This window comes from Barbus barbus (genome assembly GCF_936440315.1).
Source record: "Barbus barbus genome assembly, chromosome: 3".
Lineage (NCBI taxonomy): Eukaryota > Metazoa > Chordata > Actinopteri > Cypriniformes > Cyprinidae > Barbus > Barbus barbus.
Window position 1 is genome coordinate 37,388,548 of NC_136731.1, and position 18,792 is coordinate 37,407,339.

Genomic DNA, 18,792 nt, shown 5'->3' on the forward strand with positions numbered 1-18,792 from the left:
TGAATGTGGTTGAGGCCACAAAGTATATTGAAATCTGATAAACAACAATAATATGCAGTAGTGTTGCCATATGCTATTCAGTCCATTTATGCCTGTATCCCCCTCATCACTAAACACTAGTAACCCAGTGCCACTGGAAGCCATGCACGCTCATGCCATCACACTGCTCCACCATGTTTCACAGATGATGGATCATGAACTGTTCCAAGCTTTCTCCATACTTTTTTCTTCCCATCATTCTGGTACAGGTTGATCTTAAATTCAGTCGTCCAAAGAATGCTTTTACAGAAGTAGTCTGACTTATTTCAATGTTTTTTGGCAAAGTCTAATCTGGCCTTGTTTGCACCTTGTGGTGAAACCTCTGTATTTGCTCTCGTGAAGTCTTCTCTTGATTGTAGACTTCGACAGTGACACGGCTACCTCCTGGAGAGTGTTCTTCTCTTGGCTGGATCTTGTAAAAGGGTTTACCATGGAGAGGATCCTCTGATCATCCACCACTGCTGTCCTCCATGGACATCCAGGCCTTTTTATGTTTCTGAGCTCTACCAGTGTTTTTTTTTTTTCTTCTTCTCAGAATGTACCAAACTGTTGATTTGACCACTCTGAATGTTCCTGCTATCTCTCTGATGGATTTGTTTTGTTTATGAAGCCTAACAATGGTCTGTTTCACTTGTATGGAAAGATTCATTGACGGCATGATGTGGGTTCACAGCAACAGCTTCCAAATGCAAATGGGGCACTTAGAATCAACTCCAGAGCTTTTACTTGCTTAATTGATGTAGAAATAACAAAGATATTGCATACATATGTCTATAAAGAGGCTTTTGAGACAACTGTCCAATTAATTATGGTCCCTTGGAAAAGGTACATAAGGGAGAGCTGTAATTCCTTAACCTTTTCTCCAATTATGATGAGAATACCCTCAAATTAAAGCTCAGAGCGTGCACTTTAACCCCACTTTTGGACCTGACTGTATATCAATGAATGTATATGAGTACAGTGTTCGCGCATTCGCTTGTTTAGCCAACAGCTATAACAAAAATACAATGCAACTGAAATTTTAGTTCAGAGATGACACACGTTTGTCTTATAGCCCCTAAACCTTATAGTTACTGAGATGTAGCCATTGTGACAAGATCCCTGTGTGACAACTCTCCCCTACAACAGGAAGATGCAAATGAAAATATACTTACGGTGGCCGTGAGAGCTCAACGCGCTGCAACTTCAGAAAACACATGCAAATAGACAAAACACCAGCAAATCAAGAAAACATCTTCATCATTTTGACAACACATGCGCTGCAAATGAGAAACGCTGCAAATCCTCACAACACATGCAAATTGAGAAACGCTGCAAATCCTCACAACACATGCAAATTGAGAAACGCTGCAAATCCTCACAACACATGCAAATTGAGAAACGCTGCAAATCCTCACAACACATGCAAATGTCCTTTCTTTCATTAGCCTACTAAAAGAGCCTGAATAAATTTTTAAATATTATTCTTACTGACATTTTTATTTTGACCTGGTTTTAACAATTAATGAAGCATTGCAAATTTATTTTCATTAACCTTGAAATTATATTTAGTTGAGGATAAGTTAGCCATCTTACATAATAACGTTAATCGTGTTATTTGTCATTATTAATCTAATAATATCCAAAAGACAAAGAAATCATGCAATCAGGGTGTTAAAATAAACAACAACAACAAAAAAACACTCACCTTTCAGTTCACCAACAACTCAACCAATAGCCACTGCACAATAAGCAAATCCCAGCTGGTCCGTCACTTTTTTTGGGTCCCCTTGAAACATTTCCATTGTGGTCCATGCAGCACGTTTTTGTGAGGATTTGCAGCGTTTCTTAATTTGCATGTGTTGTGAGGATTTGCAGCGTTTCTCAATTTGCATGTGTTTTGAGGATTTGCAGCGTTTCTCAATTTGCATGTGTTTTGAGGATTTGCAGCGTTTCTCAATTTGCATGTGTTGTGAGCATTTGCAGCGTTTCTCAATTTGCATGTGTTGTGAGCATTTGCAGCGTTTCTCAATTTGCATGTGTTGTGAGGATTTGCAGCGTTTCTCATTTGCAGCGCATGTGTTGTCAAAATGATGAAGATGTTTTCTTGATTTGCTGGTGTTTTGTCTATTTGCATGTGTTTTCTGAAGTTGCAGCGCGTTGAGCTCTCACGGCCACCGTATATACTAGCTAAGTGAGCAATACCCACATTTACTGAACCGTGAGTATGACAAAAACACAAAACAGACATGTCAATCGGATGAGATAAACGGTCAATGTAGGTGTTCTTACACCGAAATGCATGTAGTTGCACATACAGCCACCAGATATCGCTCGAACAAAGGGCGACATAAACTGCAACTATTACGCTAAAGTATTTTTGGCGCATCCGATTCGAAACCGAAACAATGGTGTGTTTCACCGCTTTGGGTAGAATTTGAACGACTCGTGTGAAAACTAATTTACATGAGCAAACATCAGCAAAGACGCCACGATTATCAAAGTGTTTAACTGTGTCAGTATTACTCAAAGTTTGAATATGCTGAACACACATTATGTAAAAATATAATGTTATCGGTGTTTATTCTAGAAGGTGATAGTTTGACTGAATAGACAGTGCGAGGGCAGGTACACTCCCAACACGTCTATCACTAACATCCGCTTGATGATGGTGGCTTTAAAACAGATCAAACCAAAGATCAACGCAAGATAAGATCACCTTTAGTCATTTAACTCATTAGCATTCTATTCGAATGCTCAAGAATGACGTTTCGAATTCTAGAAATACTCGAGAGTATAAGAAAGTCTTCCGCGGAGTGCCCTTGCACGGGCGCGCGCAGCAGGACACAGCGGCAAGCGTGCGCGCGCCTTCCGCGTCTGATTGGTTCGCTGACAGTCAGCCAGCGGTGCGAACCGGACTTCATCAACGGACAGCGATCGGTATCAACCCAAACAGTGCTCTGCGGACCGGCTCCTCTTCTCGTTCCGTCGCCCTACAATTCCTCCGAAATGAATCCACTGTGTAGCAGATGTAATCGAGTGGTGTATCCCACGGAAAAAGTGAATTGCCTTGACAAGGTAAGGCTAAGCGAAACTTAGCATTCGCTAGCAAAGCTTAACGTTACACCTCTGGCTGTGAGGATGGGGTATAACTTATATATATATAATGTGTGTGTGGATTTATTTGTGTATAATAGAGATTTGTTTAAAAATGTGGCGTAAAAGAGACCGTTTCCGATGACTATTGAGAATGTAGGCAGAGCGGAAACGCGTAACGTTAAGCGAACGGGCCAGCCATGAAAAAGCCTCGATTGTGATAACTTCACAGCACGCTACAAGTTGTCTATGGTTTATTGGTTTTTCTCAGTGCTAATATCGTGTGATATCGACAGAAATGCGCGGCGGGAGTCGTTATTTTTCAAACCAACGTTTGTTCTTGGCCTCTGTCGCGAGGAGGAGGTTTGTTTATGACGTGTCAGTCTGTCCTGTGGGCGACATGGACGGACCCAAAAACCCAAAACAGCCCAAGTCATGTCAAAAGCTAACGTGGATATTATACTCCTATAACAACAGTCCCAAAACGGGTTTATACGCGCGCTTGGGTTTTGCACGATGTCATCCTGCCTGGTTTGCAGATGTGCAACTTCGAGGATGTATAACGTTGAGGCCTGTAAAAAAAAAAAAAAACATGCGATTTTAAGGAAAATGTTACATGCATTGATGAAATTTCACCCTAACGTTTACATGATGTGCACATCTAACATGTTTACCAACTGGCCAGAGGAAGTGTTGCTTCTCGACACGCTTGAGAAACGTTTTCTATCCTGACCCCACCCCCTCTTAACCCATATCCTTATCGCTCTTGTTTTGAGTGTGGTGAAATCTTGAGTTTTGAATTGCTTTAGATGCTCCAGAGGGTGGGGTCGCCTTCTTTTATTTTCATGCAGCGCAAGTATTTGCGATGGAGAGAAATTGGGGCGGAGTGATAACGCGCGTAATGGGTGTTAAGAGCACATTAATCGATTGGCCTTGAACGAGGCAGCTTGAGGAATGACTATACAGACCTGTAATGCGTGAATGAGACGTGCAGTGTATGTAAGAGTAAACGTGGGGGCGTTTGATGGCACACCTCCCACTGATGCTGTGTCACAAACAGCATTGACCCTACACACGTACACAAGTTAGTTCCCATTCATTGCCTGGAGGAGAGGCCTCGCGCGCGTAAGTTGCTTCATACTGTAGTTTTGTTGAGGCACGCCAATGCTTCGCTCAGCTTGAAGAGAGGCCAAGCATCGCTTGTCATTCTGCTTCAGTGCTTGAGCTCATCAGCTGTCACTCTGGAGAACATCTCAGAAGAACCGCACCCGAAGAGAGGTGGTCTGGGTACTTCTGTGTCATCTTAAGGGAGAGTGCCCCCCCCCCCCAAAAAAAGAATATTAACTCATCCTTGTGTTGTTCAATAAGCATAGGATTTTGGTGTGGCACACAGGAAGAGAAGTTTAGGGAAATGTCCACACAGCCCTTTTTCAGACAACAGCAGTAGATAATGAATATCAAGCTTCAAAAAGAAAAACATCTTAAAATACTAATTTAGGTTAGTAAGATGTTTTTTTTTACAAATTAATACTTTTATTCAGCTAGTAGGCATTAAATTGATCAAATGGTAGTAAAAAATATTTAAAATGCTACAAAATATTTCCATTAAAACTGTTCTTTTGAACTTTCTATTCATCAATGAATCCTAAAAAAAAATGTATCACACTTTTTTGCACAAAAATATTAAGCAGCCTAATTGTATTCCTATCCCTAATTGTTTCTTGAGCTGCGATAAGTATATTAGAATGATTTCAGAAGGATCATGTGAGTAATGATGCTGAGCATTCAGCTTTGTCATCACTGTAATAAATTACATTTTAAAAAATTACAATAGAAAAGTTATTTTAAACAAAATATTTCACAGTATGCACAAAACTGTACTGACCTTTGAATGGTAGTGTAACTGAATGTCAAATTTACACAGTAGTGCACTCATGAGTAAATTGTATTAGTGGGTTTAAAGCAGATATTTTTAGTATAATGCAAAGATGCTACCATGCAGAACAGCATGAAATAAAGATAATTGCAGAAAATGTTTGAGATCATGCTACGAATAACCAGTCACTTTCATGAACTCGATTGTCAATTTTGCACAATGCTATCAGTAAAATACTGTGCGCTATAGTACAATTGTAAGCTTTTGTTTTAGGGCATAGTCTATAGATAGAATATGCCATTAATTATTCCATTGTAATACATTAGGAATCTCTTAGACCTCTCTACAGATCTTCCCTCATGTGCTTCTTCTGGTCTCTTCTTCTTATATTTTCCCTGCTTCTTCACTTCTAAACTGTTAGCAACAGACTAGATACCTAAAAAAAGCATTTTGAAGTATGTGAGTGGAGGTGGGGGGTAGTTATTTTTGGTTATGAACGGAATCTCTGCTCAAGTCTGTGCTAGCAGCTTCCTCTCCCTGGTAGTGCAGTATAGATGCATAATTGTGTTACTCATGCACGTGTTCAAACTACTACATTCCAGCTGACTGGTAAGAGAGTGTTGGATATCGATAGACAAAAATACCATCTAAATTATACGCATTGCAGCATGCATGACTGGCTGTGTAGATGGAATCTAGGGTAGCGGGTCAGGTCAGTCCCCCCAGTCCATTTTCTGTGCGTGTGGTGTTTTATCACTAAAACACTCCCATGGTCAACATTAACTAAGGAAGTTGGTAATCAAAGTCTAGCATAAATTACAGCTGCATGCTTTAATGTATAGCTATTGGAGGCCAGTATCTCAGTTAGGGTGTTTCCCAGCATTTGTTGTTTAGTTGTGGATCATTCTTTCTGTTTTTCCCTTATGATGCAAGAAGCTGGGAAAATGGTGATGTAACTCAGTTAGTATCCACTTGACAACGAGTGTGATCCAGATGGGTGTATATAAAATGTCTGCTCCAGAAACTCTTTAAAACTGATGCATTGACACAGACCCCCCCCCCAAATAACATGTCTTTACTTTAAATGGACACAACCTCAAGTTGGGTTTCTTTTTTTGACACACGAGGTGCCGGTTCCTCTTTTTCTATCCAAGTGCTTTCAAAGAACAAGCACTCCATTGTTTTTTGTGTTTAATCCTGAGAGTGAACTGACTGTGTAGCGGCCATAGTGACTGAATTAGCAACCCTGAGGGATCTGATGGACTTCATGTCATTTGCTCTTTTTTTATCTTTCCAAACTCACTTGCAGACAATTTCCCTATTTCTTTTGCATACACCTCCCAATACAAACACATTTTAAAGCTTTAATCACTCTGTGTCTCTCTCTTTCAGTACTGGCATAAAGGATGCTTTAGCTGTGAAGTCTGTAAGATGACTCTAAACATGAAGAACTACAAAGGCTTTGAGAAGAGACCATACTGTAATGCGTAAGTATCTCAGCTCTCTGAGAGTTTTGTGTGTGTGTGTGTGTTATATGTCTGCTTTTATTATGTCTTAGCTTTTTTGCTACATATTCCAAGTTACCATGAAATAAATGTATGTCATTTTATTATGTTTCTATGTTACTAGTGTGTTTTACTTGGAAATATGTTATAATACAAAAATAAAGTCAGTCACAGTCTCTGTTTCACTGTGGCTTTAAAGTCACAAGCTGCATCCGCCATGTCGTTAGTGTCACATGACCTCCCTTACCAAAAATTAGTATACTTCAAGTTAATTTTATTAAGTATACTTACGTAAAGTTCAAGTATACTTTATGTAGTAAGTATAAAAATATCAGTGTACTAGTAGTATACTTGTAAGTGTACTATTTCAATACTCCTTGGGACTAAATTGGCCCACTTTCTAGTATATAAAAGTATACTTTAAGTATAAAAGTAGTTGAGTACACAACTAGTTTACATCAATGTTTTTAGCTTGTACTGCAACTATACTAAAAGTGAAATGAGTATACTGATAGTTTACAAATTAAATACTTGTAGTAGCATTTTTAGTACACTTTGAAGTATAGTCTCAGTAAACCACTAGTTTAGTAGTTTTATACTGTAAGTATACTCATAAGTTTTCTTTACATCATGCTTTAAGTATACTACTATGTCCCTATTTAGGTATTAATTTGTATATATTTTGTTATGAATATCTGAACATACAAAACATACAAAGAAAGAACAGGGTATCTGCTTGTAAACAAACACATTTTATTCTAGCTTCATGCATTCTTTTTTTCAACACCTGAATGTGGGTAAGTCTCATAAATAAAAAAACAACATTTTGAACAAAAAGCTGAAAAAGACTATGAATTGGATTCAGAATGATAATTAAAACATAGATGGAGTCGATCAAAACACCCTAAAGCTTGACAGTCATTATTACCTCTTCACTGGTCGACATTTTATTCCATAACGTTACACAGTTTTGATGCTGTTTTATGTCAGATGATCGTGTTAGATTACACGTGGTATTATGTTGTTTCTTTTTCTTCTTCACTTGTGTTTTTTGTGAATTCTGTACAGAAGATATGTACTAGTGCCCCTTACCGCATAACAATGAAAACACAGATTCTAGGAGCACAAGTATAGCTCAAATATATTTAGACCTTTTCTAAGTATAAGTCAAGCATACTTAAATGTCATTTTAATTATATTTCTGAGAAGTACATAAAGCCCATTTCTGAGAAGTACATAAAAAGTCAATTAAAAGAATACTTTCCTATTTTTAGTTTAAAAGAAGTATATTAATAGCACACTTGAATAAACTGCTTTTTCGTAAGGGCTACCAGAGTCAGTTGCAACTCCTCAAAGTAATAAGTCTAAATCATTCAGGTGCTTTTTGTCTATTAAGAATATAATATTAGGAATTCAGACCTACTATGCTTTTCACATTTTTCATCTAGTATGGATGTAGACCTATTTGAACACAGCAACAGTCAATTGCCATTTGCAACCCTAATTTAGTTAATTATGATATTCAACAAGATAAAAAAAAATTAAATATACAAAGGGGTTGATATATTGAGAATTAATTGGATTATTAAAATGGAGCCAGATCAAATGCAAGGTTCCTAAAACAATGTCCATTTGACGAGTGGTTAACTGTTTCCAGTAACTGGCTTGGCTACAAAAAAATAGTGTCTCAAAAGAAGAGGAAGTTTCTGAAGGTACAAAGATAGACACTGTTGTCTTTTGAATGACGTGCACTGATGAATCTTTCGCAATAGTCAGACAAGAAACATGTATTAAGAAAGCAAACAGAGCCTATTTTGATATAATGTTATACTTTAATTGTGTCTGATTGTGCTTTTGTCTCCATTAGTGTTAGTTGATCGTGGAAAGGTCACGTGTGCGAACACAGTAGCTGGCTTGTGCATTCAGTCGGTGGAAGGGTATTGGAGGGAAATTCCTATTTTCACAACAATGACCCATACACGCATACACAAATGAGTTCACTTCTCTGGAATCCACTTCTGATCACTAATAGTCTCGTGAGTCCGATACCTCAGTTATAGCATTCCTGTTTTTAAAAGGTTGCCATTCATACTTCAAGTTGCAGTGTTTTAATGCAGACCACCAGGCCTAGCATGCTGCTTTGACATGACATGTCCAGCTGGCATACAAAATATGCAAATGTATCCCTTTTGTGAGTGCTGGTGAATCTCAAGGTCCTTATTTCTCACTGTCACACACTTCTGTAATACACCAGGGGATTTTAGTCTTTATTTAGCAAATGATTTATGTCTGTCCCTCTGTCTAGATCTGCTCCTTCCACTGTTTACTCAGTCCTTATTACGAAGGTAATCTGAGTAAGTGAGCATGGCAAAGTAATTTCCTCTTGCACCCAACAGATAAAGGCCTGTTTGCTTCTCAGAGTGATGGTCTGAGGACTCGTCCACCGGAAGTAAGAAAAAACATCTGATTGGATTACGTTGGGATTGTCTGTTAACTGATATTAACACCGAAATCAGCTTGGATTCTGGAGTGTCATTTATTTGTTTATGTTTGTTTTCCTCTCTGTATCTAATGTGATTTGAGTGTGAACTAACCACATCTCTTAGGCAAATTAAAAATTGTGTTTTGGACTGCCAGCCAATATACTGACTGATATTATTGGCTGCAAATGGTAATCAGCAGATCTCGGCACTCAGCAATACACATTTCCACTGATGGTGCAGTCTGGACAGGAGTTTATGCATTTTTACTTGCCTGGACAGTTTTGTTTTTTCTCTTTCTTTTTCATTGGGCCCATCACAAAAAGTGTGAATGTATTTGTGTCAGATTCATTTAAACTTGTTGAATTTGACACAAGTGTCTAAAAATGTGACTATGGGCAAACTGACAGTCCTAATGTCCACTGTGAGACACCAATGTGTCGAATCCACTGTGAGACACCAATGTGTCCCTGAGCAAGACGCTTAACCCCTAGTTGCTCCAGAGGCGTGCGACCTCTGACATATATAGCAATTGTAAGTCGCTTTGGATAAAAGCTTCAGATAAATGTAAATGTAAATCGTTTTTTGTTAAATGGAATGAAGCTAAAATTAGATACAATTTGAATATTAGATTAAAAACTTGCATGAAAACTAGAATTAAATTAAAGTACAAAAATGACTAAAACCTGAAATAAAAATAAAGTAAAATAAAATATATAAAAATATATAAAAAACGGAGTATAAACGGCAAAATTATATAACAGTTATATAATAAGTAATGTATATATGTAATTATATAACAGAATTACTAAAACCTAAAGCACCAGTATTGGTTTTCAATCTAAAAAAAAAAAAAGTTGTATGTTTGAACCTAATTTATAGGCCACTACCTGAATTTTGTGAAGTCTTTGGCAGGGGCTTTTTGAGGTAGTGCTGGGTCAGTCTATATTTGGTTTACAGAGCATGTGTTGTATTATGTGGAGGTTGCCTGCAGCAACACAGCGTCTGTGTACTATACAGAGGTTTACTAACAGGGTGTCCTGTGGTAACCAGGAACTGACTACGTTTTGATTGGCTCATTTGTTGTGTGTTAATATGATTCATCTCAATTCTGAATCAACCCTGTTAAATCCTTTTGTGGCACTATATATGTTCTTATATGGTTACACGATTAACTAACTAGTTAAAGGATCACGACTTTATTGCCAAATATATCGGTTAATGTTGTAATTGTAACTTGTATCCTCTGTTGTACAGTTCTGTTATTTCTGGCACTCTAATTGTGTGTTGCGTTGGATGATTGTGGTTGGGTTTGGCTCTGTCATGCTAATTTTGTGTTGCGTTGGTCTGTGAAAATAGGACAAATATGCTGCCTTGTTTACACAAGGCCCAAATTACATTTCTGCGTCTTCATTAACCCCACACAGATCAACGATAAGCAAATGTGGACATTCACCCCTTCACAGTCACTAATTTATGATCTTTGTCTTTAGTAGCAACACGGATAAAAAGCATCCCAATAGCCTAGACAGGTCATTGACATGAAAAGCCCATTATTATAAAATAAAATTAACCAAAATAGTTCATGCAATAAAGTTGTTGTTTTTTTTATGTTGGTTGCAAATCTGGATTGAAAACTGGATTTCAAATGCTGATGTTAACTAAAATGGCTCTGTGTGTGTATTTCAGACACTATCCGAAGACGTCATTCACCAGTGTTGCCGACACTCCGGAGAACCTGCGCCTGAAACAGCAAAGCAAGATGCAGAGCCAGGTATAACACCCCAGCATTCGTATACGCTCTAATCACTCTAATCGATTCCTTACTTCTGTATGTTTCTGTGGCATTAGACAGTGCACTCCTCCTAAGCATGAAATAATACTAAAAGATTGTTTAAATCAAGTCGTGATCATCTCTCAGAGCTCCACCTGCACCCTTCCTAAGGGTGCTTTCACACTGGGCATGTTTGCTGCGGTCCGAACCTGAGAGCATTGGTCTGGTTTCATACACACCTGATTCTTTCAAACCCTGGTGCATTTGCTTTTGTCTTACGTCATCACAAAGGTGTATGGCGCATATAGAAAACAGAACGTGGGTGAATATATTGTATCTTTTTATTAATTTGGTGTTATAAAGTGAACAACACTTGCGTTTACTGTGCTTCACATGAACTGTTTTCGAAGACTGTTTTGAGGAGACAGCTGATCGCCATTAATTTCCCACTCTGATTTTAGTTAATGTATTCAAGGTAAATCATCACCACTGTCATCCCTTACAAGTGTTTTGTTAAACTAATGACATGGCCAAAACGGATTTACTTCATGATTAAGCGCGCACCCGAGTCCGAGTTGCTTTCACAGTCACGCAACCATGCTACAGTTCCACTGCAACCAAACTCACACCATCTTCTTCTGGTAGTCTCACATTTGGTACCCCGGTAACAGCTTTCACATTACCGTTTTTTCATGTGAACTGTGCCCGTTTTCGAACTAAAATGCCAGTGTGAATACCCCCTAAAACATAACATTGCTCATGAACTATTAGATATATCTGATAAACTGTTATCTAAGCAACAATTAAAATTAAAAAAATGACATTTAATTCCATTTTCTCAGTTTTTACAAATATTTTTTTGTTGACTGCGTTAAAGATAAACCATTAAAGCCTGCTATCTCTGTTGCTGTCAAAAAAAAGGAACAAGCAAATATTTAATTTATGGGAAATACAAGTTTATCAGTAGCTGTCATCCAACATTTGTTCACAAGCTAGCCCCTACTGCCTAACAGCTTCACTGAGACTAGTTTGCAACCGTTTCTTGCAACAGACAGCTTATCAGAATTACTGGCCCGAGCCCATCTTTTTTTCCCCCTTCCCCCAAAACAGCTTGTACTACTGTTTCAGCTATTAAATTAGTTCAGTTTTGTATGTAATGGCAAAGTGATTATATTTCGTTTAGTTTTTTTAAGTTAATTTTGAAACCCTTTTGGAGCATTTTTTTTGTTCGTTAAATGTAAGTTTTTGTTTTTTTAAATTAACAACCAAGCAGCCTGTGGAAGACAGTGAGCTGATCATAGTCTGTTTGATCAATTTAGCCTTCTCAAATCATCACGACTTGCCTAAAATAAAATCTATAGATATAAAACAGTTCAAACATATAACAAGGTTTAAACATTAAACCTAGATAAATGTGTGCTGTATTCAATAGTTGTGTGGAGAGTGGAAGCTAAAGCGCGCTTTGCAGGACATGGAGGCGCCAGCACAATCACTTGCATTTTTTTCAGTGGAAACAACTTAAAATAAGCCGTAATTTTTGCTCATAAAGGTAAGAGTAATACATCATTCAGAACTGTAAAGGGTCTACTTTTATTTGTGTGCACTCACAATATCAACAAAACGTGCTTTTTTTAAAATAAAGAACTAACATGATGCGCTTTCTGCCGTCTCGTCTTGATCAGGAGCGTTTCACAATGATGAACCAAAACTCAGCGAATGCATGCCTCACAGACATGATAAATATATCTATAGAAAGCTTTATATTACTACTTAACAAAATAAAACAAATCGAAAACAAAAACTCTTTCGTTATAATCATAATCCGTAAAGATGCACTTCTCTCTAAAAGCACGTCTAATGAGGAGACAACTTTATCCTTGCGACACCCACTCAGAAAACACTAGTTTATTAGTAAATAATTCAAATATCACCTTACTATTTCCCCCTGACACATTCATGGTAATTACTTTTGCCGGTGCTTTGTGATAAGCTTTATCCTATTGTGTGCATTTGACGGTCTCGTGTTGTTTCCACCAGCGCAACAATTTTTGATGAATATCTAATGTCTAAAAAAATGAAAATAAGGAGAATCCTAAAACAGGCCCGAGGCCTGGCCCGGCCCAGCCCGCGTCTGAACTATGATGTGAGTCCGGCCCTAGGGACGTAAAAAAGTGGGGGCCCATTGGGCTCGGGCTGAAATGCAGGGCTCTAAAATACAAAATCACACAAATTAGGGTTTTCAACTGTATTTAGACCCAAACTGATTGAATAAAATTAATAGAAAATGAAATGGCTCATAATATTGAGTTTGAGGTTAGAAATAAACTTTTTTTTTTAAATGTTATGCACCTGCTTTCACTTAAAAAAGAAAAGTTAAGACTTTATAAGAGTTTGAGGGCCTTTTTACCCTGTGGAATTTACGATTATCCATTAACTAAGCTGCATATATGCTGATATAAAAGGAGGGAAGTATACCTGTAAACCTGTTACACATGTAATGAACAGTTATGATTACTTGGATATTTGTTACTAAATTCTGTGTGTGTTTGTGTTGCAGGTGCTCTACAAGGAGGAATTTGAGAAGAACAAAGGAAAGGGCTTCAGCGTTGTGGCTGACACACCAGAGTTGCAGAGAATCAAGAAAACGCAAGACCAAATCAGCAACGTAGGTCCAACACCTGTGTGTTTCTCTCTTTTAACATATTACTCACTTTTCTGTGCTTCATATTTTCTCTCTTTTAGCTGTTAAATTTGCTTTTTGTCTTGTAGCTCCCAATCTACTACTCTCCAACAAACAGAAAGATGCACAGTTTATCGGTGTAATCTCCTCTCATTGTTTATTTATGAATTGTTAACAAGAAGTAATAATTATTTGACTGTAATGAGGCACTTATTTAGTCACACCCTACCTCCTCTTCTTTCACACCACACCTGTTCACTGAAATATTTGCACTGGTTGCCTGGTAACATTTATATCCCCTAACTTCCTTTTTGCAATGTCATTTCCTGTCAGTATGAAAGCAAGATGCCAATCCATTTTCTGGCTCAGGAGACACCTTGTGGATGATGCAGGAATTACTATTAGTTGTCACCCTGGCTCAAAATGAAGTTTAATTAAATTAAAACCTTTTGCTGAAACTACTTTACAAAATGATAGACTGTTTTCTGAGTGGTTTAATTATGAGAGAGAGCACTGCATCAGTATTCTATTCTACGTGCATTCTATTTTTTCTTCCTCACCTCAGTTTCCTGTATTTAATTCAGTCTGAACCGTTAACCCCAAAGAGCCCACCACTGTAGAAGAAATTCAGTTTGAGGACGTGTCTGTAAAATGGACAGCAGTGTTGATGTCTTCATTGTGCTCTATGATTGATTTTAGTACACTGTCAATGAAGTTATCAATCACTACCATTCAAACGTTTGGGGTCAGATTTTTTTTTTTTTTTTTTAAGAAATCTAATACTTTTTTATTCAGCAAGGGTGAAAAACAAAACCGATAAAAAGTGACAGTACGTAATATTATATAAATGTATCAAAGAATCCTAAAAAGTGTAATGTTGTTCACAAAAATATTAAGCAGCACAACTGTTTTGGCATTAAAAATAAGAACTGGAATGAAGACTGGAAATTCAGCTTTGCCATCACTGGAATAAATTACATTTTAAAATATATTCAAATATAAAAGTTTTTAAAATTGTAATACATTTTTACAAAATTGATGTTTTTACATTATTCTTGATCAAATAATTGCAGCCTTGTTGAGCATGAGCTTGGAAAACAAAGTCTTACAGACTCCGAACTTGCATGATTACCTTTTGGAAAAATACCAACTTGCATAATAGATGCATACAATATCAATTTAACATCTTTTAAAGACATTAGCTACATTTATTTGTGCTTGTAGTGGTATTTTTTTCTGATGGCCTGATTGGGACAGTAGTTCATTTATTGTTCTTGCCCTGCCAACATTTTAACTGGCTTTGCTGCTTTGCAAATGATTAAACAATATAAAATGATGCATTTTTATGTGTCAGAAAAATATCATTAAAACATTTCACCTTTGCTTTACAACAAATGCTTTGCTGACAATTTTACAGCCGTTATCCTCGTGATTCACGTACACGTTTGTTGGAAATTAGTGTCATATGTTGCGTATGTTTATAATTTTCAACCCGTCTAACAGCTCCAAGACATCTGCTTTTTATAACAAACAATTCTCACAATTTTCACTGTGTTATGCAGCTAAATAATATTACTTTGTTGACACATTTAGCAGAATTAAAGTTTGAATATATGTCTGTTTTGACAGTGCATATGTTTCTGTGTGTTTTAGATCAAGTACCATGAGGATTTTGAGAAGAGCCGAATGGGAGGGGAAGGCCCACCTCAGCACCCACAAACACCTCAACAAAAGACACCTCCAGGTACACAACCTGTTTCGCTTGTTGTCTGTTCTTCCGGATGATCATTCAAATCTCAATTTCACATTGGCCATAAAATAATCAAATTTTTGTCTGGCAGCATATCGGCCCCCGGCAGCATCTCAGAACTATCACTTTGAGCCGGAGCCCGTGCGTCAGGCCGCTGCCGCCCCTCCTCCCAGCTCTGGGGTAATAAACTCTCTCATACACACTGTCCTACACACTCCTTCTTTTCAAGCCCTTACAGTTGTCTTTGCGTGTGTGTGTGTGTTGCAGAAGCGCTACCGAGCGGTGTATGACTACACCGCAGCTGATGAGGACGAGGTGTCGTTCATGGACGGTGACATGATCATGGATGTGCAGCAGATCGATGAGGGATGGATGTACGGAAGAGTGGAGCGCACGGGCCAGCAGGGGATGCTGCCGGCTAACTATGTAGAGGCCATCTGAACATAAATAGAGAAAGGTGGAAGGGAGGAAAAGAAAAAGAGGGGGTTGCGGCAGAAAGACGCAGATGATTAGTCGAGTGCCATCTCACCTTTCAAGATCTCATCTTTTTCCTCTTCTTTTCCTGCACTAACTGTCCTATCAGGGGTCGGCCTCTGTGACCCGGTTATGATCCAAAACAAACATAGTTCAGTACGTAATCATACACGGCAACAGCGCATACACGCACTCGCATAAATAGTGAATGATTTACTACTTCCACCCATCTTTTTCTCTCCGTCTATTGCTTTTGCTGTCTATGTGTCTGACTGTTTGTCTTTTTAGTACGTGTTTCCTCAGTCCTGGAAAGGTGCTGTCACAAGTGGCGCTTAAGTCTTAACAAGACTCTCATACACCACCCTTCAAAATACATGACCACATGGGCCTCTAAAATATTTAGGGCCTGCCATAGAGCACTCAACACACTTATCCTATCAGTTGCTATGACAATTTGTGAAAGAATCTGGTCCGAACTTCAGTTGTCAGATTTTTATATATTATATATATCTATTTTCATTGTTTCTTATCTTCTTTGCAGCTTGTAATTGTAATGTATCCAGTACAATTTCACATCTCATCGGCAGTGGGTCTATGAGTAACAATTCTTGGTCATGAGACTTCTGGTCATTCCGATTTTCATTCCATACGTCTGACCATTTGCATCATGTGTTGGAACTGGAGTCTAGAAAAGGCTCCTCTTTTTCAACTGGACATTCCTAAAACTGTATGGAAAGGACGGAGCCTTTAGATACTTACATATTCACTTAAGCTCCTTCACATTCCTCTAGCCCTTTACAGAATTACTTCTAATATATGAGTGTCATTTCGTTCTGCAGCTCTTGCTTTTAAAAATGCGAGAAAATAGTGATGTATTTTGTTCTTAATAAAGGGGGAAAAAAAATAAATGATATAGTCACTTAGCAAGCGAGGAGCAGAACAGCATTGTAGAATAGTGAGAGAAGAGAGGAGCCCAAGCACAATTCTATGGACCATTTTAGCTTTGGATTTTAATTATTCCATTTTGGTTCTGGAACATTCCATGTGCATTGTATCAAACTGTATCTCAGAGCTGTTCTGTAAGACGTTGTTATTGATGTTTTTGTTTTTTCCTCATATCATTGCTTATTCTCATTGCCTTGCTGGTATTGTACAAGACGGAATTTTAATGTCAATTTATCAATATCAGTGGAATAAAAAAATCTATTTGTATACCAAGGCAGGCGGCTTTGTCAAACAGACCGAGTTGTTAACGGTATTAGAATGTTTTAGAGCTTAGCATGTATTTGTCTCTAACTGGAAACAATGTTACTGTGCAAAGACTCTAATGAGATTCTACTGATCGTTGTTCTCTAAAATGCCAAAATATAGATGCAGAGAATGATCAAAGTAAGTGTTTTGCTTTCTCAAGACACTATTTTCACTATTGCTACTTCAAAGGTATAATATCTGGGTTACTCGTTTGATTTTTACTCTTCTGTTCTCCAGATACCTTCAATATTTTATCAGTCCACTGTTACCAGTGTTTCTCCAGTTCTTTACAGCACCCCCTCAAACACCTTTTTCTGCACATTATAACCATTTCATATTTAAAAAGCTGCTGCACTTTTTCCAGCAGATGATGTTATTTCTGTTATGTGCAGTAACATTCAAAGGTTTGGGGTCTAAGACTGCATTCATTTAATCAAAAATAAAATGAAAACTAATATTGCTAAATATTATTACAATTTAAAATGTTTTCTATATTATGTATTTTAAAATGAATGCATTCCTTTGACGGTAAAGCCTAATTTTCAGTGTCACATGATCCTCCAGAAATCATTCTAATATGCTTTGAAACATTTATTATTATTATCTTGTTGAAACAGTTGTGCTGCTCAACAATATAATATTATAAAATCAATTAATATTACAACATTATAAATGTCTTTACCGTCACTTTTGATTGATTTAATGCATACCTGCTGAAAAAAGGGTTAACGTTTTAATTTTGTGTACTTTTACCTTTCTAAAACATTTATGCATTGCAGAGTTTTTCTCTTGGTCCGACATCTAAGGGATATAACAAGATATGTAAATATCCTAAATTTATCCATAATTTTTATTTTTCGTATTTTTATTCCAATGCATAAATCTGACAATTTTAGCTCAAGCTCGAGATTGTTCTTTTTTTACGCACTCTTTGGTGGAAAATCTATGAGAGTATAGCATAACGTCTCATTGTTAGTAATGGTCATTAATAAATGACAAATCACCCAAAAATAAACAGCAAGGGTTTTGAAAAGGAACTAAAAGGTGGAAAATATGGAGGGGAATGTCACTCGTGTCCAAAAAACCTTGTATGTGTAAACTCAATGCTTGCCCTCATGCAAGTCATGCACTGTAAAGAAAATAAATAGTTGAGACATGTAAAAGGTAAATAAGGCAACTTGATGCAGTGAGACTCTCAACAATAGTTTTTTAGCTCTAACTAAAGATACTTTGTTTAGCCAACATAGATTTGTTGTTGCAATGCTGTTGTCTTATTTTACTAATAGAAAAGTTCTTGTCACAAACTGAAACTACAATTACTGTCGTTGAGGTAATTTATTTTCTTCTGTTTCCTGGATGAAAAAAAGAATGTGTAAGAAGTCACCACATTATCAATTTTATGTTTATTAACCAATGACGAACGGTGAACTGTTTTAGAAATCTTAATGGATATCTTTAATCTAATCTGTAAATAGACAACACTGTCTTTATTTGTAAAATATCTTGCAAGACTAAAATATCCATAAAATGGATTCAATTGATTGAACATACTTTAGGCCTCAAAACTAGACACAATTAAGAAACGTGGCAATCAACAATTGTTAAAAAGATGAGCTCTTTACATCACAGCACAACAAATAACTAACAATAATGATGAAATAACATCAAAAAAGGTTTAAATGAAGACAGCAAACAGCAAAACAAAAATCCTAGAACAGTAACTGCATAATTCATTCATGCAATGCATGCTGGAAACTCACAATTATATGAAATTCTGTTCAAACAACTGTGTTCGCCTAGTTGGGACAACATTTGGGGTCATTTAGCTGGCTCAAAAAGGGTTTTAATGCAGTTTCAAGAAATAGCATTTTTTTTTTTTGAGTATTTG

General features: G+C 37.2%; 1 protein-coding gene across 1 annotated transcript; it reads left to right on the forward strand.

Annotated features, from left to right (window-relative positions):
* Positions 1 to 2,438: 2,438 nt before the first annotated feature.
* On the forward strand, positions 2,439 to 18,070 carry LOC306856054 (LIM and SH3 domain protein 1-like). The gene is made up of 7 exons (XM_079395024.1): positions 2,439 to 3,096; positions 6,383 to 6,477; positions 10,665 to 10,749; positions 13,307 to 13,414; positions 15,083 to 15,173; positions 15,271 to 15,359; positions 15,447 to 18,070. Exons 1-7 carry the CDS (start codon positions 2,782 to 2,784, stop codon positions 15,618 to 15,620), a joined length of 957 nt encoding a protein of 318 aa, XP_079251150.1. The 5' UTR covers positions 2,439 to 2,781; the 3' UTR covers positions 15,621 to 18,070.
* The last annotated feature ends 722 nt before the right edge of the window (positions 18,071 to 18,792 follow it).